A 21,708-nucleotide genomic window follows, 5' to 3' on the forward strand; every position below is an offset into this window, starting at 1 on the left:
ATTACGGTGTGTGTGTGTGTGTGTGTGTGTTACTGTCTGTGTGTGTGAGTGTGTGTTACTGTCTGTGTGTCTGTGTGTGTGTGTGTGTGAGAGAGAGAGAGAAAGAGATGTTTCTGAATGAAGTCTCTTCTGCTCAAAGCTGGGTTTTTGAAATATCATTCCAGTGTAAAACAGCTGTACATTTTATTTTTCAGGATCCACAGAATAACAGAAAGTTCAGAATAACAGCATTTATTTGAAATAGAAATATTTTGGAACATTAAAAATGTCTTTTCTGTGACTTTTGATCAATTTAATGAGTCCTTGATGCACAAAAGTATTGATTTCTTTCAAAGTAACACATCTCGCTGACACTAGTGGTGAACACAATGAATGTGAGCCAGACTGAAGGTGTTTGAGTGTGGTGATTAACAATCATTCAGAAAGAGAAATACGATTCTTATTCAGCAGTGAAAGTAGTGAAGTGATCATAACTCTCTTGATATTAAATAAGAGAGGTGTGTGTTTTATTTTGTCAGAACATGATGGTAGTTTGTTTCTCATCCTGCATTGTCAAATCGCACTCGAATCAAACTCCAGATCAGCAGCTCTGAGATCAGAGATCAGAGCCATTGATTCTTCAGAAGTGATCTGGAAACACATCTCAGACTGTAGAGTCTCTCTGATGCTGCAGAAGCAAGGCATTCTGGGACTGAAAGACTATAGTGCAGCCTTTGAGCTGAGCCTGTTGCCATGACGACGCCATGGGCCCACCTTCAGCACTGTGTGATTGACACTCGCTCCGACCAATCAGAACGCAGGATTGATTGGCTGAAGGTGAACGCTCTGTCTGCAGCGCTGCGGTTAAAGTGATGCGCGGCTCGTTCCTGCAGAGGCTTCTCTTTCTCTCTTTCATCTGTTCTTCCCCTGGAGTCTGCGGCTCATGAAATAAGTCTCCGAGCGACGCTGCAGCACTATTTCACAGCACACTGACCCTGTCGCCTTGTAAAGGCGGTTAAAGATTGTTGAAATATTTGTTTACAAGGTTCAGTGCAGTTTAATTTTCTTCTGATCAACTTTTTTTTCTATTCTTTGCTCGTCTCAGCAGTCTCTGTCTCTCGCTCTCTCTGCAGTAGACTGTGCTTCTTTATATATTTTTATTTCACAATTTATTATTATTATTATTATTAGTATTATTATTTGTGTTCATATCAGTATTATTTTGAGTATTACTGAGATTTTTATTAATACTGAGTTTTATTAATATGTATTAAAAATACTTTTTAAATATTTGTAATATTTGTATTTATTAATGCAAATTATTAATTTTTAGATTTATTTATAATCATGTTTATTTTTTTCATTTCAAAAGGTAATTTAGATGTGTTATCTATCTATAATAGATGCTTCTTCTTCCTTTTCTTCCTCTTCCTCTTCTTCTTTCTTTTCTTCCTCTTCTTCTTCTTCCTCATCTTCTTCTTCCTCCTTTCTCTTCCTCTTCTTCTTTTTCCTCTTCCACTTCCTCTTCTTCTTCTTCCTCCTATTTTTCTTCTTCTTCTTCTTCTTCTTCTTCCCCCTCTTCCTCCTCCTCTTCCTCTTCCTCATCTTCTTCCTCTTCATCCTCATCCTCATCTTCCTCCTCCTCTTCTTCTTTTTCCTCTTCCACTTCCTCTTCTTCTTCTTCCTCCTATTTTTCTTCTTCTTCTTCTTCTCCCCCCTCTTCCTCTTCCTCCTCTTCCCCCTCTTCCTCTTCCTCCTCTTCTTCCTCTTCCTCTTCATCTTCTTCTTCTTCCTCCTAATCCTCCTCTTCATCTTCTTCCTCCTCTTCCCCCTCTTCCTTATCCTCCTCTTCCTCTTCTTCTTCCTCTTCCTCTTCTTCCTCCTCTTCTTCTTCCTCTTCTTCCCCCTCGTCCTCTTCGTCCTCTTCCTCCTCCTCTTCCTCTTCTTCTTTTTCCTCTTCCACTTCCTCTTCTTCTTCTTCCCCCTCTTCCTCCTCCTTTTCCTCTTCCTCCTCTTCTTCCTCTTCCTCTTCATCCTCCTCATCCTCTTCCTCCTCCTCTTCTTCTTTTTCCTCTTCCACTTCCTCTTCTTCTTCTTCCTCCTATTTTCTTCTTCTTCTTCTTCTTCTTCTTCCCCCTCTTCCTCCTCTTCCCCCTCTTCCTCTTCTCCTCTTCCTCCTCTTCCTCTTCTTCTTCTTCCTTCTCATCCTCCTATTCCTCCTCTTCCCCCTCTTCCTCTTCCTCCTCTTCCTCTTCTTCTTCCTCTTCCTCATCCTCCTCTTCCTCTTCTTCCTCCTCTTCTTCTTCTTCTTCCTCTTCTTCCCCCTCGTCCTCTTCTTCCTCTGCCTCTTCCTCCTCCTCTTCCTCTTCTTCTTTTTCCTCTTCCACTTCCTCTTCTTCTTCTTCCTCCTATTTTTCTTCTTCTTCTTCTTCTTCTTCCCCCTCTTCCTCTTCCTCCTCTTCTTCCTCTTCATCCTCTTCCTCCTCTTCCTCTTCTTCTTTTTCCTCTTCCACTTCCTATTCTTCTTCCTCTTCCCCCTCTTCCTCTTCCTCCTCTTCCCCCTCTTCCTCTTCCTCCTCTTCTTCCTCTTCCTCCTCTTCATCCTCTTCCTCTTCCTCCTCCTCTTCTTCTTCTTCTTCTTCTGCTGCTGGTGAAGTCCCCAGACTGGCTCTGAATGTGAGAACATGTTCGTCTGGTTGTAATATTATCGCTGCATTGAGTGGGAATGGTGTTCTGTTGTTCTTTCATGTTAAACACAGTGCAGTTTTCACTCTTACTTCGCTCTTTAAACTGAAGCGTATTCTCTGAAGGTCATGATGTTTAATTCATCTGCTGCTGGGGTGAGAAGTGTGTTTTATTAAATGGCTGGCCTTCGCTGTGATTGACAGCTTTAGATGAAGACGTCTTCTGTGAGAAGCTAGAGATGGGTTTCCTCGAGGGAGCGCTTGAGAGGAACTCTGTGCTGACGCTTCAGTCCTCTTCACTCCAGCGCTCACATTTATTAATAATCTCCACAAGAAGTCGCTGGGTTTGGTGTTGATGAAGCTGGAGTCTGTTTTCCGCAGCGCTGCTGACCGCGTGATGAATCTTCCTCTGTTGCATCTTCTCGAAGTTTTCTTGTGAGTTTAGCGTGCTAATCGCTCTCAGCTCAGTCCTGGGTACAGCATCTCTGCGTGAGGACATTAGTTTCTCATTACTGTGTGTTTGACGCCGTACCTGCTGTGCGTCCCGTGCGCTCGTGGCTCGTAAGCAGAGCTTCATTAGCTCCAGTCTAATGAGAGAGTTAAAATATAACCAGCGAGGAATCATTTAGATGAGATATTAAACATGAATGCTGCAGGCTTTAGGCTGCACACATGCACGATGGAAACGGTGCTTTTGTTCGGTAAAAAAGTGATTTGAGGAGCTCTGGGACGTCAGTGATACTGATGAACTGAATGAACATGAAAACTATCACTGTTTTTTTATTTTTCATTGTTCATTTAAAATCACCTGGTTATTAATGTTATCTTTTCAACATTGATGCAAGTAAATTTAGATTTTTTTTTTTTTTTTATGCAAAACTTGGTGAAATGGGTTAGGGTTAGCATTTGTATAGTCTTTATTTTTTTAGTCTATGTATAGGTAGACATTTATATATAGTGTATGTATAGTCAGAATCTGTCAGTAGGTTAGTTGGCCGGAGTATTTTCTGAATTTAATTTTATTCAGTATTATATGTTTTTCAGTGAACACTTAACACTTAGCGACCATGTTTTTTCAGCTCTACTAGCCCTGATGTGTTAGCAGCACACAGGTTTGGTTTATTTCTCTCTTATAGTGTATTGAACAGTCCATGAATGAGCCACAGCTGAGCTCAAGTTTATCTGCAGTCTCTGAGCAGGAAAAAGCCTTTCACCACACACCTCATGTTAAAAACTACATGACTAATAATAATATTGCAAGTATTGTGAGTTTCACTGTGATAAATGCATGCATATGAGAAATATGGCTGCTTTGTGTGACTTCCAGGTGTGTGGATGCTGCTTTTGTTGAAAGGCTGGCTGTTGGATCAGAGAGCGCTGTATCTGATCTAGTGGCACAGGATTCATGGTCAGTGGTTCGGGGTGTTTCTGGAGAAACTCCTGGGTTATTATGGAGTGTGTTCAGTGTGAGTCACTGTGATCCAGACGCTTCTGCTGATGGTTCAGAGACGAGCTGAAAGGCCACAGATGTTCAGCGTTTGTTTGAGCGATGGTGTCAGGATGGTGATTATGGGTTTGAGCATCCGGAGGAAGTCAGTGGTGAATGCTGTTCTTCTGTCAGCACACGTGTGGACTCTTGAAGAACACATGGCTCCACAACATAACTCTGATTACCGCTCCATTAGATGTCAATGCAGTATTTCTGTTTGATGGAGAGTGTGATGTGTGGCTCAGGAAGGCCGAGAGTTATAATAACCTCCACACCATGAATATTAGATGAGAGCAGCTTGTGGAGCTGGCGTTATGGAGATCACCATCCTAACCGTTGTTGAGAGACTCGCTCCATGTTTACAGCCTCACACACTGTAATAAAAACGCTCGGCTAATTGATCGTTTGTTTTATAAAGTCAACGGCGATATTAATGTTTTCTGCCATAGGCTGAAGTGTTGGGTTTCATTCGCAGATGAGAAAATGCTGAAAATCCTCCGACAGCAGATGGAGGCTGAACTTATTTATGAGCGCTTTAATGAAGATGAAACGAGCGTAAGCGATCTCTCCTCCTCAGACGCTCCGCTCCGAAGGTATCAGCCAAAATAAACTGTGTAAAACATGTTGCTTTAATCAGGAAAATATGAAACATTGAACGATTCACTGAACTAATTCAATTTCATTAAATAATTATTGTTAAAATAAGAGGCAAATTGCTTTTCTCTGCCTTAGAGACTCAAAGGAGAAATGTATTATGTTATGTATTCATGTATTCACCAGCACACAGTGAGTCTGTCTGTCTGTCTCTCTCTCTCTCTCTCTCTCTCTCTCTCTCTCTCTCTCTCTCTCTGTCTGTCTCTCTCTCTCTCTCTCTCTCTCTCTCTCTCTCTCTCTCTCTGTCTGTGGCTCGTGTCCGTGGGAGATCAGCAGAAGTATTCCCAGTCTGTCGCTCTGGGGTTCAAAGGTTGTTTGAAACCGTGTAAATAGCACAAATAAATAAATAGAACAAAGATACAAATTAAACAATTTTTTTTTCAAGTTGTAGGTGTCCAAGTACAGAAACAGAATAATCAAACGTAAATAACGTCAATGTAGGCTATAAATTAAATGTAGATTAATTCTTGTTAAAACTTAAAAGTAATTTAGTAAAGAGCAGCGAGTGATTTCCACTCTTTTAATTTCTTAGATTAACATAAAGGACAACGACAGCACATAGTAAATTAGGCACATCAATATGATGATACACATCTGATTTTTATCTCAACTGTTTACGTTCAAAAGAGCAAAAAGAGGCAAAGCTCAATTTGTTTTAATGGCTGTGAGACGTGGCTCGTGCTGAACCGGGCTTGATTAATTTGTTTAAACTGGCGAGATGTATTTGTTCGGTCATGCGCAGATGTGAAGGAAAGCTTGGTTCAGAGCTCTCTGTGTGTGAATCAAACACAGCACACAAGTGCTTTAAAATCTCTAGAATTCTTTCATTGGCCAGATTCAAACTGGTGAAGAAATCACACTGGTAAAAAAAAAAACAGGAAAATGTATAACCTGAACTGTAAGTGACTTTGGATAAAAGCATCTGCTAAATGCATAAATGTAAATATTAAAAACATGTGTAAATGATAAGCTTTCGTGGCGACACGCAGCAGTGGCCCATCAGCTGTCCTGAGCATGTTTTTAGGCCGGTCCTGGTTATTCCTGTTGGTTTGTGGTTGATGATGACAGACCTCACAAACATTTCATCACAGAGGGCCATGAAAGCACACGCTCGCTGTGTTTAACAGCTTCTTCTGATAGCAGCCGCGACCCGCTTTAATTATTAACGGCGCGGAGGCGAGGAAAGCAGCGCTGCACATCTATCATCCACACACTATATGTTATGATAAGTTCCCCTCTCCTCCCTCAGAAACCCTCCTCAATTATTAAAGCTCTTCAGTTTAGCATGAGAGGATTCTTCTGGAAAGGGTTTATTCTGGACGTGTTTCTTATATCTGCTGTGTTTCTTCTGTCTCACAGAAGCGCTTTCCTCCAGGTCACTTAATAGTGAATAAATCACTGCTGTGTCATCAGACTGATGCTGGAATGTGTTCTGATCTGCCAACCTGCTTCTGCTTTGCCTTTGCTTGATTTTATAGTTTAACAATATTTAAATATAATTAAGGTGAAACGCTACAGGTGACTCAGATTGTGCTCCAGGTCTCTCCTCTCTCTCACTTTCTGTACTCTCCTGTATAAACAAACACAAAAACACCACAAATAAATCATCATAAAATATCAGCTTTGATATTGTGAAATATCTTTAACTGAAAACTGAATACAAAATAAATCACAATATTTTCACTTCACAGTTCAATAACAGTGAGGTTGGAAACAAAGTGCCCAAGACTATTCATTAAACACTTATTTAAAGGGTTGGTGAAATGCTCGTTTTCACTCAATATCCTGTTAATCTTGAGTACCTATAGAGTAGTACTGCATCCTTCATAACTCCAAAAAGTCTTTAGTTTTATTATATCCATAAGAGAAAGATAGTCTGTACCGATTTTTCCCGGAAAAACACAACCGGCTGGAGGCGTGACGTGTGGGCGGAGCTAAATAATCACGAGCGCCAGTAGGCTTTTGCGTTGGGGTTAGGGTTAGCGTATATTTATGATCCAGAATCAGATCCAGAGGCTGAAATTTAACAAGAGCAGCATCAGCAACGACGTCTCTATGTGGTATGTACTGAAACTGTATATATTTGCTTAGCGGTTTTGGAAAATGACTAAGTTCCACTTTGTCGTCTTTTTTTTTTTTTTTTTTTTTTTTTTAAGCTGTACATGTGGAAAGTGCAGTTTGATGACTACATCGCATGTTGTTTACTTGATGTGCTTACGCGCCGATAGCTAAGTTAACAACACAGAGATATTTGAAGCAGTTTTACTCACCGCCTGCGGTTCCAACACACGATCATGACCCTTTTTCCTTGGGATTGCATCATCCTTAAGAAATAAACGATGTGCAAATCCGTCGTCAAACTGGGCCTTGTTTGTAAAACAAGCATCTTCGAAATGCAGGGAACAAACACAAAAACTTGCACAACTCCGTTGATGCTCTGTAAAAATAAACTCCATCCACTGGTCCCTTAATGCTGTTTCTCTTTTGGTAATCTGTGCAGGGTTGTCTTGCCCTGGCAACCAAAAACACACTTCTTTTGTGACATTTGGCGACGCTCTCGCTCTGATCAGTGAAGTCTGTTGTGCTCTCAGTGCTCTGCTATACGGGAGCGCGCGCTCTTCCGGCAGAAGTGCCTCAGGACCCATATAAGGAAATTCCGCTCCATCTAACGTCACACAGAGCCATACTCGAAAAAAACTTTCCCAAACTTGTGACAAACCGGAAGGAGTATTTTTGGAACAGAAATACTCCTTCAAACGTACAACTTAATTTTTGAAACTTTGTCCATGTTTAGCATGGGAATCCAACTCTTTAACAGTGTAAAAAACTCAGTATGCATGAAATAGCATTTCACCGCCCCTATCGTATGCAGATGAAAGAGCCCCCAGTTACACTGTTTAACCAGAACACTAGAAATACAATGTATTTAGTAAAATCAAATTAAGTACATTTTTATTAAACCAAGTAAAATCAAACCCAAAAGGTCAGTGAATCTCTAGCAGAAGTGACAAGCAGATGTTCAGTTCCTCACCAATGTGCTGATAATAAGCTGGATCCCTGATGACTCTACAAGCGGAAAGAAGAAACGGTTTCCTGAAAAGTTCTTAAAAAGTAGGATTTCATCTCTAGAAGTTCCAGCCATGACCAACATTAAATGTCAGCAGTGTAGTAGTCCTAACTATTCAGCTACGGCTCTACAGTTCAGACATGAGGCAGTTTCATAACTAATTACAATATGTATTGCTCTCAGCCACTTTAACATTAATACACAGTTTAAACATCAATATATATATATTATTCGTAAGATGAAAGACGATAATAACTGTCATATTTTCAAATTTAGAGTATATTTCTATTTAACATATACCTTTAAGATTTTAGAATCGTTTCATGATCAAAATATTGTAAAAGACTATTAAAATAATAATAATGATCTTAAATGATTTAATAATAATAATTTAAAAGGCATACATTTATTTTGTATGCTGTTGAAGAAATTAAGTTGATTCAACACAGATTTTGTACAAAAAACAAAAACAACAACGTTGATTTACAAGTGTTAAAGAGTCGAGAATGTCTGAGAATAATAATAAAGGTGATGATGATGATGATTTTCTCTGTGTGGTGTTTGGCCTGACGGAGGATCATTGGGCGGAGCATCTGTCGGGTCACATGATGCTTCATCCTCCAGTGTGGAGTTGGTCCAGAGTCAGTGTAGTGTTCTGCTGCAGACGTGTAACACTCATGAGTGTGCTTACAGATGCTGTGTTTCTGTGTGTGGCCGTGCTTCAAGCATGATGATATTGATGAGGAATCTGTGGTCTAACCGGTGAGCTCTGTACTGCAGCTGCGGGACACGTTTGAGTTTCCAAGCACATCCTCCTTAATGACAAAATGATGAGTCTTCCTCCAGCTGTCACTCAATCCGTTGGCCAATCAGATGCTCGGTTTACTGAAGCCAGCTTTGAGGATCGTTGTCTTAATTATTGGTGGGATGTCTGAGATCTGCTGCAGTATGAATAATAATGTGGCGCAGTGGTGAATGAATGCTTCTAAGAGTCTCTTCCGCTCTATTACTAGTCTTTTGACTGCAGCACATGGCCGCGGTGGTAATCTGTTGATGGCAGTGATTTGGCCGCTGTGTTTCTGTGAGACGTGTGAAAGCGATGGGACTCGAGTGTCACTGTTGGCCACGGCGTTTCTCACACACTCCCATATGGCCAATCAGACGACAGCCTCCACAGATCCTGCTACAACTGGCTCCGTTCCTTCAGTTCAGCTAGACTCTGTGTGTGTGTGTGTGTGTGTGTGTGTGTGTGTGTGTGTGTGTGTGTGTGTGTGTGCGTGAGTGTGTGCGAGTGTGTGTGTGTGTGTGTGTTTTTGAGTGAGTGAGTGTGTGTGAGTGTGTGTTTGTGTGTGTGTGTGTGTGTGTTTGTGTGTGTGTGCGTGTGTGTGTGTTTGAGTGAGTGAGTGTGTGTGTGTGTGTGTGTGCGTGTGTGTGTGTGTGTGTGAGCGTGTGCGTGTGTGTGTGTGTGTGTGTGTGTGTTTGAGTGAGTGAGTGTGTGTGTGTGTGTGTGTGTGTGTGTGTGTGTGTGTGTGTGTGTGTGTGTGATCTTACTGTCACTCTCTGTTGTCTAAAGTGATCAAATAAAAACTTAATTCCCACCATGGGCCCTGTTTCTATGATCTAAGCACATGGTCTAAAGCAGACGGCGCAGGTGCACTTAGACTAGAGCGTTTCAGAATCCACTTTTGCTAGTATAACAATGGGAAAAACGTTTACAGCTCACAGCGCATGGTCTAAAAGGGTTATCCCTATTCTCTTAATGTGTAATGGGTGTGTTTTAGAGCATAACATGCAATAAACCAAACAGAATCCCTTCTCCCGTTCTCTTTAAGAGCGAGTTGCTCTCATGCCATGGTAGATTAGATATTCAGACGGCAACATTGTGAGGCACACAGACTGAAACCTGTCTCCAGGGCACAAATAGATCTGATACAAACGATCCATTATGACATGTATGACAGTTTTATAATTTATGTAGCCTACACAATAACTTTCTTTGTAAACTACAAAACCTGCTAGCTGCCTCCCGTCACAGAGGTCAGTTAATTCTCAGCACATAGAGACTCTTTCACCTAGATATCACACTATAGAGACTGTGTCTGTTCCCCGAACTAGAAAATACAAAAAACATCCAAACCAAGTTAAGATTAACAATTTAATTGAGGTTCAACAAATAAAAAACAGATGCAATATGGATAAACAAATGATAAAGATTGGCTTATTGAATATCAGATCCATTTCTACGAAAACACTTTTTGTAAATAATATGATAACTGATCATAATATAGATGTGCTCTGTTTGACAGAAACTTGGCTAAAACCTGATGATTACATTATTTTAAATGAGTCCACCCCCCAAGATTATTGTTATAAACACGAGCCACGTCTAAAAGGCAAAGGGGGAGGTGTTGCTTCAATTTATAACAACGTTTTGTCCATTGTTTTTGTCCATTGTTAAATGCTAGTTTAATGATGCGACATGGCATACGTAAAAATGTAAGCCAAGTTTTAAAAAATGCTGAAAAAGAGCTTAAAGAGTATTATGTATAAGCTAACATTTTGTCACACCAGGGGCGTAGCCATAATTTCAGAAGTGACAGAAGTTTTAAATACAATCATTTTTTGTATTTAGCCTATATAATAATTATTATTATTATTATTTTTATTTTATATTATTATTTTTTTTACAAGGAATTATCTTTTTTAATTACTTTTAATTAGCTGTAATAAATCAAATACACTGCTGGACAATAATCAATCATTTGTAATCGATATTTTTTATCTAATGGCAATTTTATGATTGTTTTATATACTAGGCTACATTTAATTAGCAATCATTTAAATTTTCTGCACAGAATAAGGGAGAAAATATTCTTTATAGTTTCTGTACTGTAATAAATGTCAATTAGCACTGCATCATTCATAAATTGTTTGTGGGTTTTTTTTAGTTTCATCAGTTCATTCTGCTTTTATTCAGTTTAGCTGCAGATATAGCCTGGCACGTCTATGAGAGCGAGATCGCTTCTCTTTCAGTGTGAAAACGTCTTCATCTCTATTTAACTTTTCCTCTCCATCAGCGAATGATTCTGAGAGAAAACGCGCCAGATGTCTGTTTGCTAATGAAACAAACGCTACTTTCATGCATCTGATTATCAGATGAATCTCGCGCTCTTATTTCAAGGTCGTTGTTAATGCTGTGGTTAATTTTAACCGTTTCCATCGTATATTCGGTTCATCCGCATTGTTTAAACAAATTTAGCATTCAATGGATCTGTGCGAATGATTTAGACACTTTATTTTTGTGTTTATTTGACTCCCGGTTTTTATTTGAGGAATTACGGTATTTTTATTTATTTTTTCATGGTGTATTACTGTTCAGTTTTATTTGTGTTGTGTTTAATTTTAATTTGAGTTGAGCCTGTTTGTTTATTTTATATTATATTTTATTATATTTTGTTTATTTAATTTATATCTATTTGTTATTATATTTTAAATTGATTTGATTTGATCGTTGTTCTCTGTATGTATGTAGTTTTTGATTAGATTGTATCTGTGCCTGTAAACTGGAGCTCTTCACTCCACTCTTGAGTCATCAGCAGTGGGAGGACTGAAGGTGATTTTAGAGTATAATCCACACGTCCTCCATGTGAATCTAATTCATAATTCATACTTACGGTGATTGTTTTTGCTGCTCTATTTCCGGCTGAGCTCGTCTGAGTTGCGTTACTTTACTGCTCTTCTTCTCAGTGGTTTGACAGCCAGATTCAGAGCACCAAAGTATTTCCATATCCTGTCATCGCCATGCTATTCTCTCTCTGGTGCTTCCTTTTTGGGGCAAAAGGGATTTCTGAGTAACGTATGCTGCAGATGCCGTCAGAGTATTTTCTGAATGCTAACAGGTTTTAGACCCATGTATAATCTGATAATGCACATTAGATTACAGATCAGCATCACTCAACAAGCAGTGTTTGGCTCTCCTTCAGGTTCATTGCCAAACACCACAGTCCTCTATCGCTTCTCAAAAACATCCGTAAATCAATCTTTGACATTCACTTAATTGTTTTTGTTCTCCTAACTAAAGCTGGTTATATGGTTAGTTGTGTTTTATTATCTGTGTTTGGGATGCTCTTTCCTCTGAAACCCAGCAGATCTGAAGCTGATAGAAAGAACTTTCTCTGGTATGAAGCGGCAGGGTTTGAAGAGCAAAGCAGAGAAACCAAATGCAGCAATTACAGATATATGCAAAATAATTTAGATCAGGAAAGAGATGCCAGGATGGAGAAGGCTGGCGCGGTTGTGTGGAGAGGAAGATCAGAACGAGAAGCAATGAGACAAAACCAATAAAACCCTTCACAAACAAGACATTAGCTGCATCCATTGGGGACATAATTACTGATTATAATGACTTATACTACATTGCGTATTGTGCCAAAAAAAATAGTGTCAAAACTCTTTAAAACTCTTTAAATATGAAACATACTTACAGACTGTGGGTCAGAGTCTTTTTTTTTACAATCGATTCAATGAACACTTATGTCTTAAAAATCGAAAATGATTTTTTCACAAAAGTGACAGCCCTACTCAGGAGTCACTCATTCAACATGGAGGAACGGCTGATGTTGTCAGTGAGCAGTCAACCGGAGCTTTATGACACAAGTATTCAGAGATGTATAAAGTACTAGAGACCCATACTTGAGTAAAAGTACAAGTGCTCTATCAAAAAAGTGACTTGAGTAGAAGTTGAAGTGCTCTTTAAGCACCACACTTAAGTAGAAGTACTAAAGTATTCAACATTTTTTGTACTTAAGTATTGCAAGTAGTCTATTTTAAAATTTACTACTCAAGTACTGAAAGTAAAAGTAGAAGTATTGTGTTATGTAGCTATTAAAGAAAGTAGTCAAAAGTTTGAACATATTGTTTTTATTATTTCAAATGATTAACCTAAAGGACAATCACAATTCCTTTGACTGTAACTTCTTGTAAACAAAAAACGGTTACTAGGGTTAGTTAGCCCAATTTGCAAAATTATGTATTTAATAACTTACCCTCATGTTGTTTCAAACCCCTAAGACATCAGAGGGTCATTTAGAATTTTTTGAAGCATCGAAAATACATTTTGGTCCAAAAATAGCAAAAACTATGACTTTATTCAGCATTGTCTTCTCTTCCGTGTCTGTTGTAAGACAGTTAAAAACAAAGCAGTTTGTGATATCTGGTTCGTGAACGAATCATTCGATGTAACCGGATCTTTTTGAAACAGTCCACCAAATCGAACTGAATCGTTTTAAACAGTTCGCGTCTCCAATACGCATTAATCCACAGATGAATTAAGCTGTTAACTTGTTTAATGTGTCTGACACTCCCTCTGAGTTAAAACAAACCAATATCCCGGAGTAATTCATTGACTCAAACAGTACACTGACAGAACTGATGTGAAGAGAGAAATGAAGATGAACACCGAGCCGAGCCAGATAATGACTCGTTCACGAGTCAAGAACCGTTTCTGTCAGACGCTTCTGATTCGTGAACCGAGGAGCTGATGATACTGCGCATGTGTGATTTAGCGTGAAGCAGACTGACACACAGAGCGTCTGAACTGAACTGATTCTTTTGGTGATTGATTCTGAACTGATTCTGTGTTAATGTTATGAGCCCAGGTGCAGTAAACGCCAATGACGCCATTGCATCGAGCGCAAAAGAATCGGTGAACTGTTTTCTTCAACTGGTTTATTGAATCGAACTGTCAGAAAGAACTAACGTTACTGGTCATCCGAAAACCGATGCAACCGGTTCTTGACTCGTGAACGAGTCATTATCTGTCTCGGCTCGGTGTTCATCTCTCTCTTCACTGCAGTTCAGTCAGCACGCGCAGTCTTCTTAATCGCTTGATTCGCTCAATGATGTGCCAGCTTCATCAAACCTGCCATCTACAGTTCTGGCAGTGGTTTGTAATGGAATGATTCGTAACATTATTATAATTGTTACGAGTAACGATGCAGCACATAAAAAAAATATCTGAGTAAAAGTATTAAACTCATCGAAAATATGTAAAAGTGGAAGTAGGAGAAAAAAATAATACTCTAGTAAAGTACAGATACCGCCTTTTAGTACTTAAGTACAGTAGTGAAGTAGTTCTACTTCGTTACTATACATCTCTGCAAGTATTCACACACAAGTTCATATTTCAGAAATAAAAAGATGCTCTATTTCGCTCTAGACGCGCGAATGCATTCAAAATGTTTAAGCGGCAAACTAGATGCGGTGCTGCACTCATCTGAATATTTGTGACGTGACATTCAGCCCAGTATTGTGACCCATACTCAGAATTTGTGCTCTGCATTTAACCCATCCGAAGTGCACATACACAGCAGTGAACACACACACACACACTGTGAACACACACCCGGAGCAGTGTTCATCATTTATGCCTCGGCGCCCGGGGAGCAGTTGGGGGTTCGATGCCTTGCTCAAGGGCACCTCAGTCGTGGTATTGCAGGTGGAGAGAGAGCTGTACATGCACTCCCCCCCACCCACAATTCCTGCCGGCCCAAGACTAGAACCCACAACCTTTAGATTGGGAGTCCGACTCTCTAACCATTAGGCCACGACTTCCCCCAATTTGGGTTGAACTATCCATTTTAGGAGGAAGCGGTTGACTCTTAACTTTGATAAAGAATAACTTTGTTATTTGTTATTATCTCTTTGTAACTTCACAGATCTTCTTTATTCACCAAGAGCTTGTAACACTCCAAAGAGAAAGCAACAGTTGAAATCACCTCGTATGACCCCTTTAAGTTCACAACTAATTAGCGAGGTTTAGAAACACTAGGTATGATGCAAAAGAGAAGATGGTAACCTTGTTGTGCTAACCTGTGAATTAAAGAAGAGTTTATTTAGAAGCAGGCATTGTGTTAGAGCGGTGTGACTTTATTCAGTTGTTCTCAATGAAACCAGACAGCAGCAGAAAGCACAGTATAACGAGTCTGTTAAGCATGTGCACAGTGTGTGTGTGTGTGTGTGTGTGTGTGTGTGTGTGTGTGTGAGAGAGAGAGAGAGAGAGAGAGAGAGAGAGAGAGAGAGAGAGAGAGAGAGAGAGAGAATTAGATGTTTTGTTTCCAGTCAAGACTTGGAGAAACTTGTTCATGCCTTTATCACCAGCAGGGTGGACTATTGTAATGGGCTCTTCCCAAAAAGAGCATTAGACAGCTGCAGCTCATCCAGAACGCTGCTGCCAGGATTCTGACTAGAACCAGAAAATCTGAGCATATCACACCAGACCTCAGGTCCTTACACTGGCTTCCAGTTACATTTAGGATTGATTTTAAAGTACTTTTACTCGTATATAAGTCACTAAATGATCTAGGACTGAAATATATTGCAGATATGTTCACTGAATATAACAGAGCACTCAGATCATTAGGATGGAGTCAGTTAGAAATACCAAGGGTTCACACAAAACAAGGGGAGTCCTCCTTTAGTTACTATGCTGCCCGCAGCTGGAATCAGCTTCCAGAAGAGATCAGATGTGCTAAAACACTAGTCACATTTAAATCTAGACTCAAAACCCATCTGTTCAGCTGTGCATTTACTGAATGAACACTGTGTGATGTCCGAACTGATTGCACTGTATTTTATCTTTTTCTAACTGTTTTCATTCTTTTTAAATAAATGTTCAAAAGTTCAATTCCTTGTTTTATTGTTGTGATAATTGTTTTATGTTTATTTTAATTACTTTTATGTAAAGCAGTTTGAATTATCATAGTGAATGAAGCTTGTTATAAATTCCAATTAATTCAAGAATTTGAATCGCCAGGAACAGGAAGCAGAATTACTATGTAAATGTGATTGTAAACTAGATTCAAATTCATAGAAAATGATTCAAAATTCACATGGTGATTTTAACTTGTAAAAGGTTGACCTGGATAAAGGTTTGAGTGAGTGTTTTTAGGGAGCGCTGCTCTTCCATTAGCAGGGTTCCTCTGGACTCACTGGAGGAGATTGCTGTATTCTCACATCTGCTGTGTTCCTGCAGCTCATTCTGTCTGTGTGATGGTTGGCTTGTGGGAACAGTAGCATGTCTCTTTTGTCACGTGTGTTGCCTGAAAAGAGCTCTTGCTCTTGAGATATTGCTGATGTTTGGCTGAATGTAAATGCAGTGAGCGTGTCAAACACTGAATGTTTTTTTGTTTTTGTGGTCTTGTGCATCGAAAGGTGTTGGATGTAGAAACCCCTTTGTGTTACAGAAGATGTTTATTACCTTCATCTCCAGTTTGCTGGAATCACACAGATCTAGAGGAAGATTGTGACTGGAGAATGACCCCATGATGATAATGTGTGGGCTTTATACAGCGTGTTCTGTGTAGCAATGCTTTAGAAGAGCGTAGACATGGCTTCAGTGTGATTTGTTGTTGGTGTCCAGTCAAGTTCTGCCTTCTATTGATGCAGTTCATCTGGTAATAGAAGCTAAATTAGGTGAATGTCCACATGGACAGCGTTTTCATCTTCAGTAAATTATATGATCACATTTGTGTTTTGTTTCAGGGATCAAACCCTGCCGTGTTTGCATTGGTCGTGAGTTTGAGATGGTCAGAAGGGTTAGATCATAATGTGTGAGCAAACAGATTTTTACTGCCTTTCATTTAGAAAATAATAACAAATTCTGCTTAAAGCAAGACATTATTTATTTTACATGCACTGGCCACTTGTGAGAGTTTAGACCGTTTGGACACTTTTCACAATGTGATGTTTCAGATTAGAGTAACATCACAGTGTTTATTTCATTGTACTTTATCTGTTAGCGTCTGTAGATTGTAATTCCAATCCATATCTTCAGTTAAGCAGCCAAACATAGTGCTCTCTGTATTCTGAAGGTTTTCCATCATTCACATTGATGCATGCAACAGTTTATTCCCCAAAAAAGGTGAAAATGCATAAAGAGTTTTTTTCCTCCACTTCAGCGGTACTTACACCAAACATAGCAATTTTATTTAGAGGGGTTTGTTGATATGTCGCTTAGGCTGATTCATATGTCATTTTATTCCTAAAGACAGTGAAAATGTATATGTGTTGCCAGTATTATGGAGTGACCGAGAGAGAACTCCTCTTTAACGCTGATTGTGAGCCTGACTTTAACCGTAGTGTGGTGAGATCTGTCTTGTCTTGGGCTCAGTCTCTGGAGTCTCGGTCAGTCTGGCGCTCGTCTTCAGGACGTGATCATGTGTGTGGTTGGAGTCCGAATCGAGCCGTCGTAGATGAATCCGTCGGTGTTTCTGTTCTGACAGAAGTGTGTGTTGTTAATCCAGACGCTCTTGAACTCTGCCAAACAGTTGTGTGTGTGTGTGTGTGTGTGTGTTTCCATAAGACCAGAGGGGAAAAAAGCATTTGAGCGAGCAATGGCCTTCGGGGTTGCACTGAATGAAATGCTTTTTTTTCCAATTCCCCCTCACTCAAGAAGCGTTCACTCGTTCGTTGGATCATTTGTTTCTTCAGCCTTTATTTTCTCTCTCTTCTTTCTTTTCTCTTTTTGGTTTGAGTTGGTCTTTGACATCCGAGCGTGCCCCGGGATGTCTGTCACAAACTGCAGTCCAACCTTGTGACAATGCTTGCTTTCTTCCCGTGCCTTTTTATGACCTTCTTTTTTCATTTCTTTCTTTTTTTTCTGTTCTTTCCTTCAAGGTCTGGCGCACCTGACGTTAAACAGCCAAGGTATGGTTCATTCCGTTTTCCATTCTTTTCTTTAGTGAGGAAACAGATCTGTCCGTCTCTCCCCTCCCTCCGTCTTTTGTCCCGACCCCTCCGAACACTGTCCTCCTCCCCATCTTACTGTGTAGCTGTATTTCCACGCGGTGCGTCCTGAAGATGACCTCTGACCCCTGACCTCCCGGACACAGGTAACGCTCTTCTGCTCTCCATGCTGGGGTTGAAATGCTGTAGTGTCACTCACAGATGAAGTGTGTTTGTGTTCAGAATGCACAGAGTCTCATCCTGTGGTCATTCTCATTGTTTGGCAATTCCTCAAGCTGTTAATTACCTTCAGTGGCTCTCAGATCTGCTCTGACTGAATCAACAAATGCTTGTTTTAATGCTTTTTCTGATGCAATGTGTATCTGTGTTCAGCATCACTCATTTTACAGTGAAATTTCTGTGAACTAACTGAAATCCTCATTCTTTACTCAACTTTACTGTCCTTAAAGGGCAATTCTTTGTGTAGACAGCAGTACACATGCACTTACAGCAGCAACACAACACACCTATACAACACATACATTTATAATAAATCATTTAAAAACCTAATTGCAACAGATACAAAGGAAATGTTATGTCTGTTTGATTTGCACAAAGGGAGTTTAAATCTCCGTCCAGAAGGAAGCAGTAGAAGTTCATTCCACGATGGATGAGTGACATCAGACAGGACTAACGTGTGTGATAGTCCTTAACTCAATCCCCACTATCTTACTGCACGTTTTAACTGTACTATTCAACTTACCCCTGTTCCTTACATTCAGATTGCCACATCAACAAATAATAGAAAAACTTAGATAGAAGATAGATTCAATAAAACAAGTATAAAACATCTTCATAAAAGAAACATCCACATGAAGTTCAAAGTTTCCTCAGAAAAAATAAATACGTACTCACATTTTTATTTGTCATCCAACACAGTGCCTGTATATTTGTGACCACTTCTACCTGATGTCTCTTAATAACGACGTAATTCTTATGGAAATCAATGAGCATCTCCTTTGTTTTCGAAGCATTAATGTTTAAAGATGAAGCATCACGCTCTTGAATAAAATGATCTAGCACCGGACCATGACTCCCATCTGACTCAGAGAGGAGAGACACAATCACTGAATCATCTGCACATTTAATAATGTGTCTCCCTCAAAAACACTGACAATCATCAGTGTATAAAGAAAACAAGAGAGGGCACAAAACACAACCCTGTGGGCTACCAGCAGAAGACAATGAATTGGACAACACCCCATTACTCTTAGAGATCTGCTTGTTAAAAAATCCACCAGCCAGCACACAATATTTAAGTCTAAATTAAAAGTTTCTTTGCCAAAATATGAGGGATTAGTTTTACCTTCCGAATGTTTTCGAATCACACGTAGTAAGGTAGAAGTGTCATCTTCACTGCTCTAGCTGAACTGAACACAAACTGCACAGGATCACCAGCTGACTGTGTTCAAACACTCGTTATTCTCTCACCCTCACATCAAACCTGTTTCTAATGCAACACAACATATATTTTAAAGAATGTTTCTGTGTTTTTGTCAGTACTATACATTTCTGGTGCTATTTAATGATAGTTAGAGCCCTATAATGGTGATCTCAGGTTTTTCTATCATTCTCACACACACACACACAGATGTGTTGAGTTCTCTGACAGGTAAATCCTTCACTTGGTGTGTGTTTAAAGCTGTTAAAGCTCTGTATGTTTGAGCTCAGCTGGTTTCATTGAGTTTCCCTCAGTTGTCAGTTTAGAGCTGGTCAGAGAGTATAAAGAAGTGTGCTCTGTGTTCCTGCTGTACTGTGATCTTCAGCTCTGTTTTGACAGGACTAGTTTTCCCTGGAGATTCATTTGTTTCACAGACTTACTTTCTCATTTAATCCAGTCCGAATCCATCTCTCAGAGAGCTTGTGAAATTCAGAAAGCACATCTCCTCTGGGAAGGAATGTCTGTGACTGCCGTTTATTTATTTCTTTTTTACAGTGATTCAACAGATGCGTTTGACTTTTGTCACTAAAGCTGTGTCTGTTGTAAGGTGGTAAGCTTTCTTCAGTTATTGATTTAGACCTGATTCCTGGTGCTACCGTCACATCTGATCTAGAACAGAAATACAAACAGTGATCAATAAACAGATTATTGACCGATCACAATATGTAAAACCAGTATTTATTTATTGTTTTACGTCTTTCTTTCAGCATTCCAGTAACTCTAATATTAACAATAAACAAAATAGATTTACAAAGTCAAATGTTTTAAATAGAGAACATAAAGCACAGGGGAGTGGATTGATTCTGCTTAAATGTAGTCAGCTACAGTCTTAAATGTTCAGCGTCTGCAATGTGAAACTACATTGTGGGTTGGTTAAAAGACTGAAATGTGAAGCCAGCTACTTCGCTGGAGTAAGCATACACTGTGAGGAAATTAAGGAACAAAGCACATACAGAGTTGATATAGCTGGAATGTTATCAGAGTTACAGATAGTATTCTTGTCTTCAATACTGATCATGAAATGCCTGCAGACATCGCTCTGTTTATATGCGTTTACACAGAACTTACTCTCATTTCCACAGAGCTGAGATCACTATGTTTGTTAATGAAATAAAGGTTATATAGTAATGTTAATGTAATTTAGACAGTCTTAAGTTAGTGGATCTTGTTCAAATTGGCTTAAGTCCCGACCGCAGTAATGCTGGAGAATATTGTAACCTCATTTTATAATGAGTTAACTGTTCTCTTAAATTAAGGCGTTAATGCTTTTCTTTAAGTGCACATGTGGACCTGCACAAATATAAAAGAGAAAATGAGCTGCAAATACGTAAAGCGTACAGCACATGCTAACGCAGGACAGATGCAGATCCTGGTGAAGGGATGGGTCATATACCAGCACAAACTAGACACAGATAATAATAGAGTAGAATTAATCACATCATTGACTCCTTTTCATCTCAACATATTTGAGCTTGCAGTAGTTATCCACCACACACTACAGCTGTGGAATTTAATCATTTATGACCCATCACGACGCTGATCTGGACAATTCTGCATAAATATAATGAAATAGTCATCTCATACAAAGCACTGTTGATGTACTGTGTTATTGTAAGAAAGTACTCTTTTAGTACTCTTTTGTTTCCAGATGATCTTACTTTTACCAAATAATTAAACTCTTTAGAGCAAGATATTTGAGCACATATTTTGTTTCTTGTTTTTAACAAAAAGAACATGAATGAATGTGAAAAATAATGTGTGACATTCTTGAGTATTCGCTTAGACATAGACAGGCATGTCTTCAGTCAACGTTGTGGTTCATGATTTATTATTTATGATGTATTACACCTCAAACAATGAAAGAAAAGAGGGAAATACTGCTCTTGACTAAATAACATTTGTAGCTTTAATTAAAAATGTTTTTGTAATTAATGCACTAATGACTATGCAATGTTCATACTTACATTGGATTATCTGATTACTGTACTATTTCTTACTTCAATGTTTCAGTAAAGAATTTAAATTAAATTAAAAAAAAAATTTAAAGCACTTTCATTATTTGTATTTTTATGTCATATTTAATAGGTCTATATTGTATTTGCTTTGCGTTTTTTTTTTTTTTCATTTTTCTTTTTTTTTTATTTCAGTTTTTTCAAAAAAGAGAGAGCTTTACTGTGATTATTACTATGCTGATTATTATTAATTAAAGAATCGGTGGAAACTATGCATTATGACAATAGTACAATAGCCCTAACCCCCCCCCCCACCTGGACTTCTTGTTTTTCTGAAAATCAAAAACATTTTACATTTATTTTAAATCAAATTAAAATATAAAACTCTTTTATTCTGTGTGGCTAACAAACTGAGGTTTACTCTTGAAATTTATATATGGAAGAAAAAATTGTGTTAATATTTCTTTTGAAAACAATGTTTTTTTTCATTATTTATTTATTTATTTTGATACAAAATCTAATGTTTAAAGATGTACATTATACTGAACAAAATTAGAGTAATATATTTCTGTAAGAAATGAATTTACGGTCCCAGCAGATTTGGAGATTCAGTAGTTATATAGTGAGATGCAGAGGCCCAGAATCACTGCGAGCGTCAC

The 21,708-nt window shown here is 38.9% G+C and overlaps 1 protein-coding gene across 6 annotated transcripts in view; it reads left to right on the forward strand.

Annotated features, from left to right (window-relative positions):
- Positions 1–21,708, forward strand: part of LOC127962221 (neurexin-2-like) — a 408,062-nt gene that overhangs the window by 130,768 nt on the left and 255,586 nt on the right. For 5 of the 6 annotated variants that reach the window (XM_052561735.1, XM_052561731.1, XM_052561733.1 and 2 more), the window contains exon 4: positions 17,549–17,578. The exons of the other annotated variant lie outside the window; for it this stretch is intronic. In XM_052561735.1, coding sequence (XP_052417695.1) covers positions 17,549–17,578 — 30 coding nt within the window. The remainder of the gene's footprint in view (positions 1–17,548; positions 17,579–21,708) is intronic. 6 annotated transcript variants of the gene reach the window in all.

Source organism: Carassius gibelio, chromosome B7 (genome assembly GCF_023724105.1).
Source record: "Carassius gibelio isolate Cgi1373 ecotype wild population from Czech Republic chromosome B7, carGib1.2-hapl.c, whole genome shotgun sequence".
Lineage (NCBI taxonomy): Eukaryota > Metazoa > Chordata > Actinopteri > Cypriniformes > Cyprinidae > Carassius > Carassius gibelio.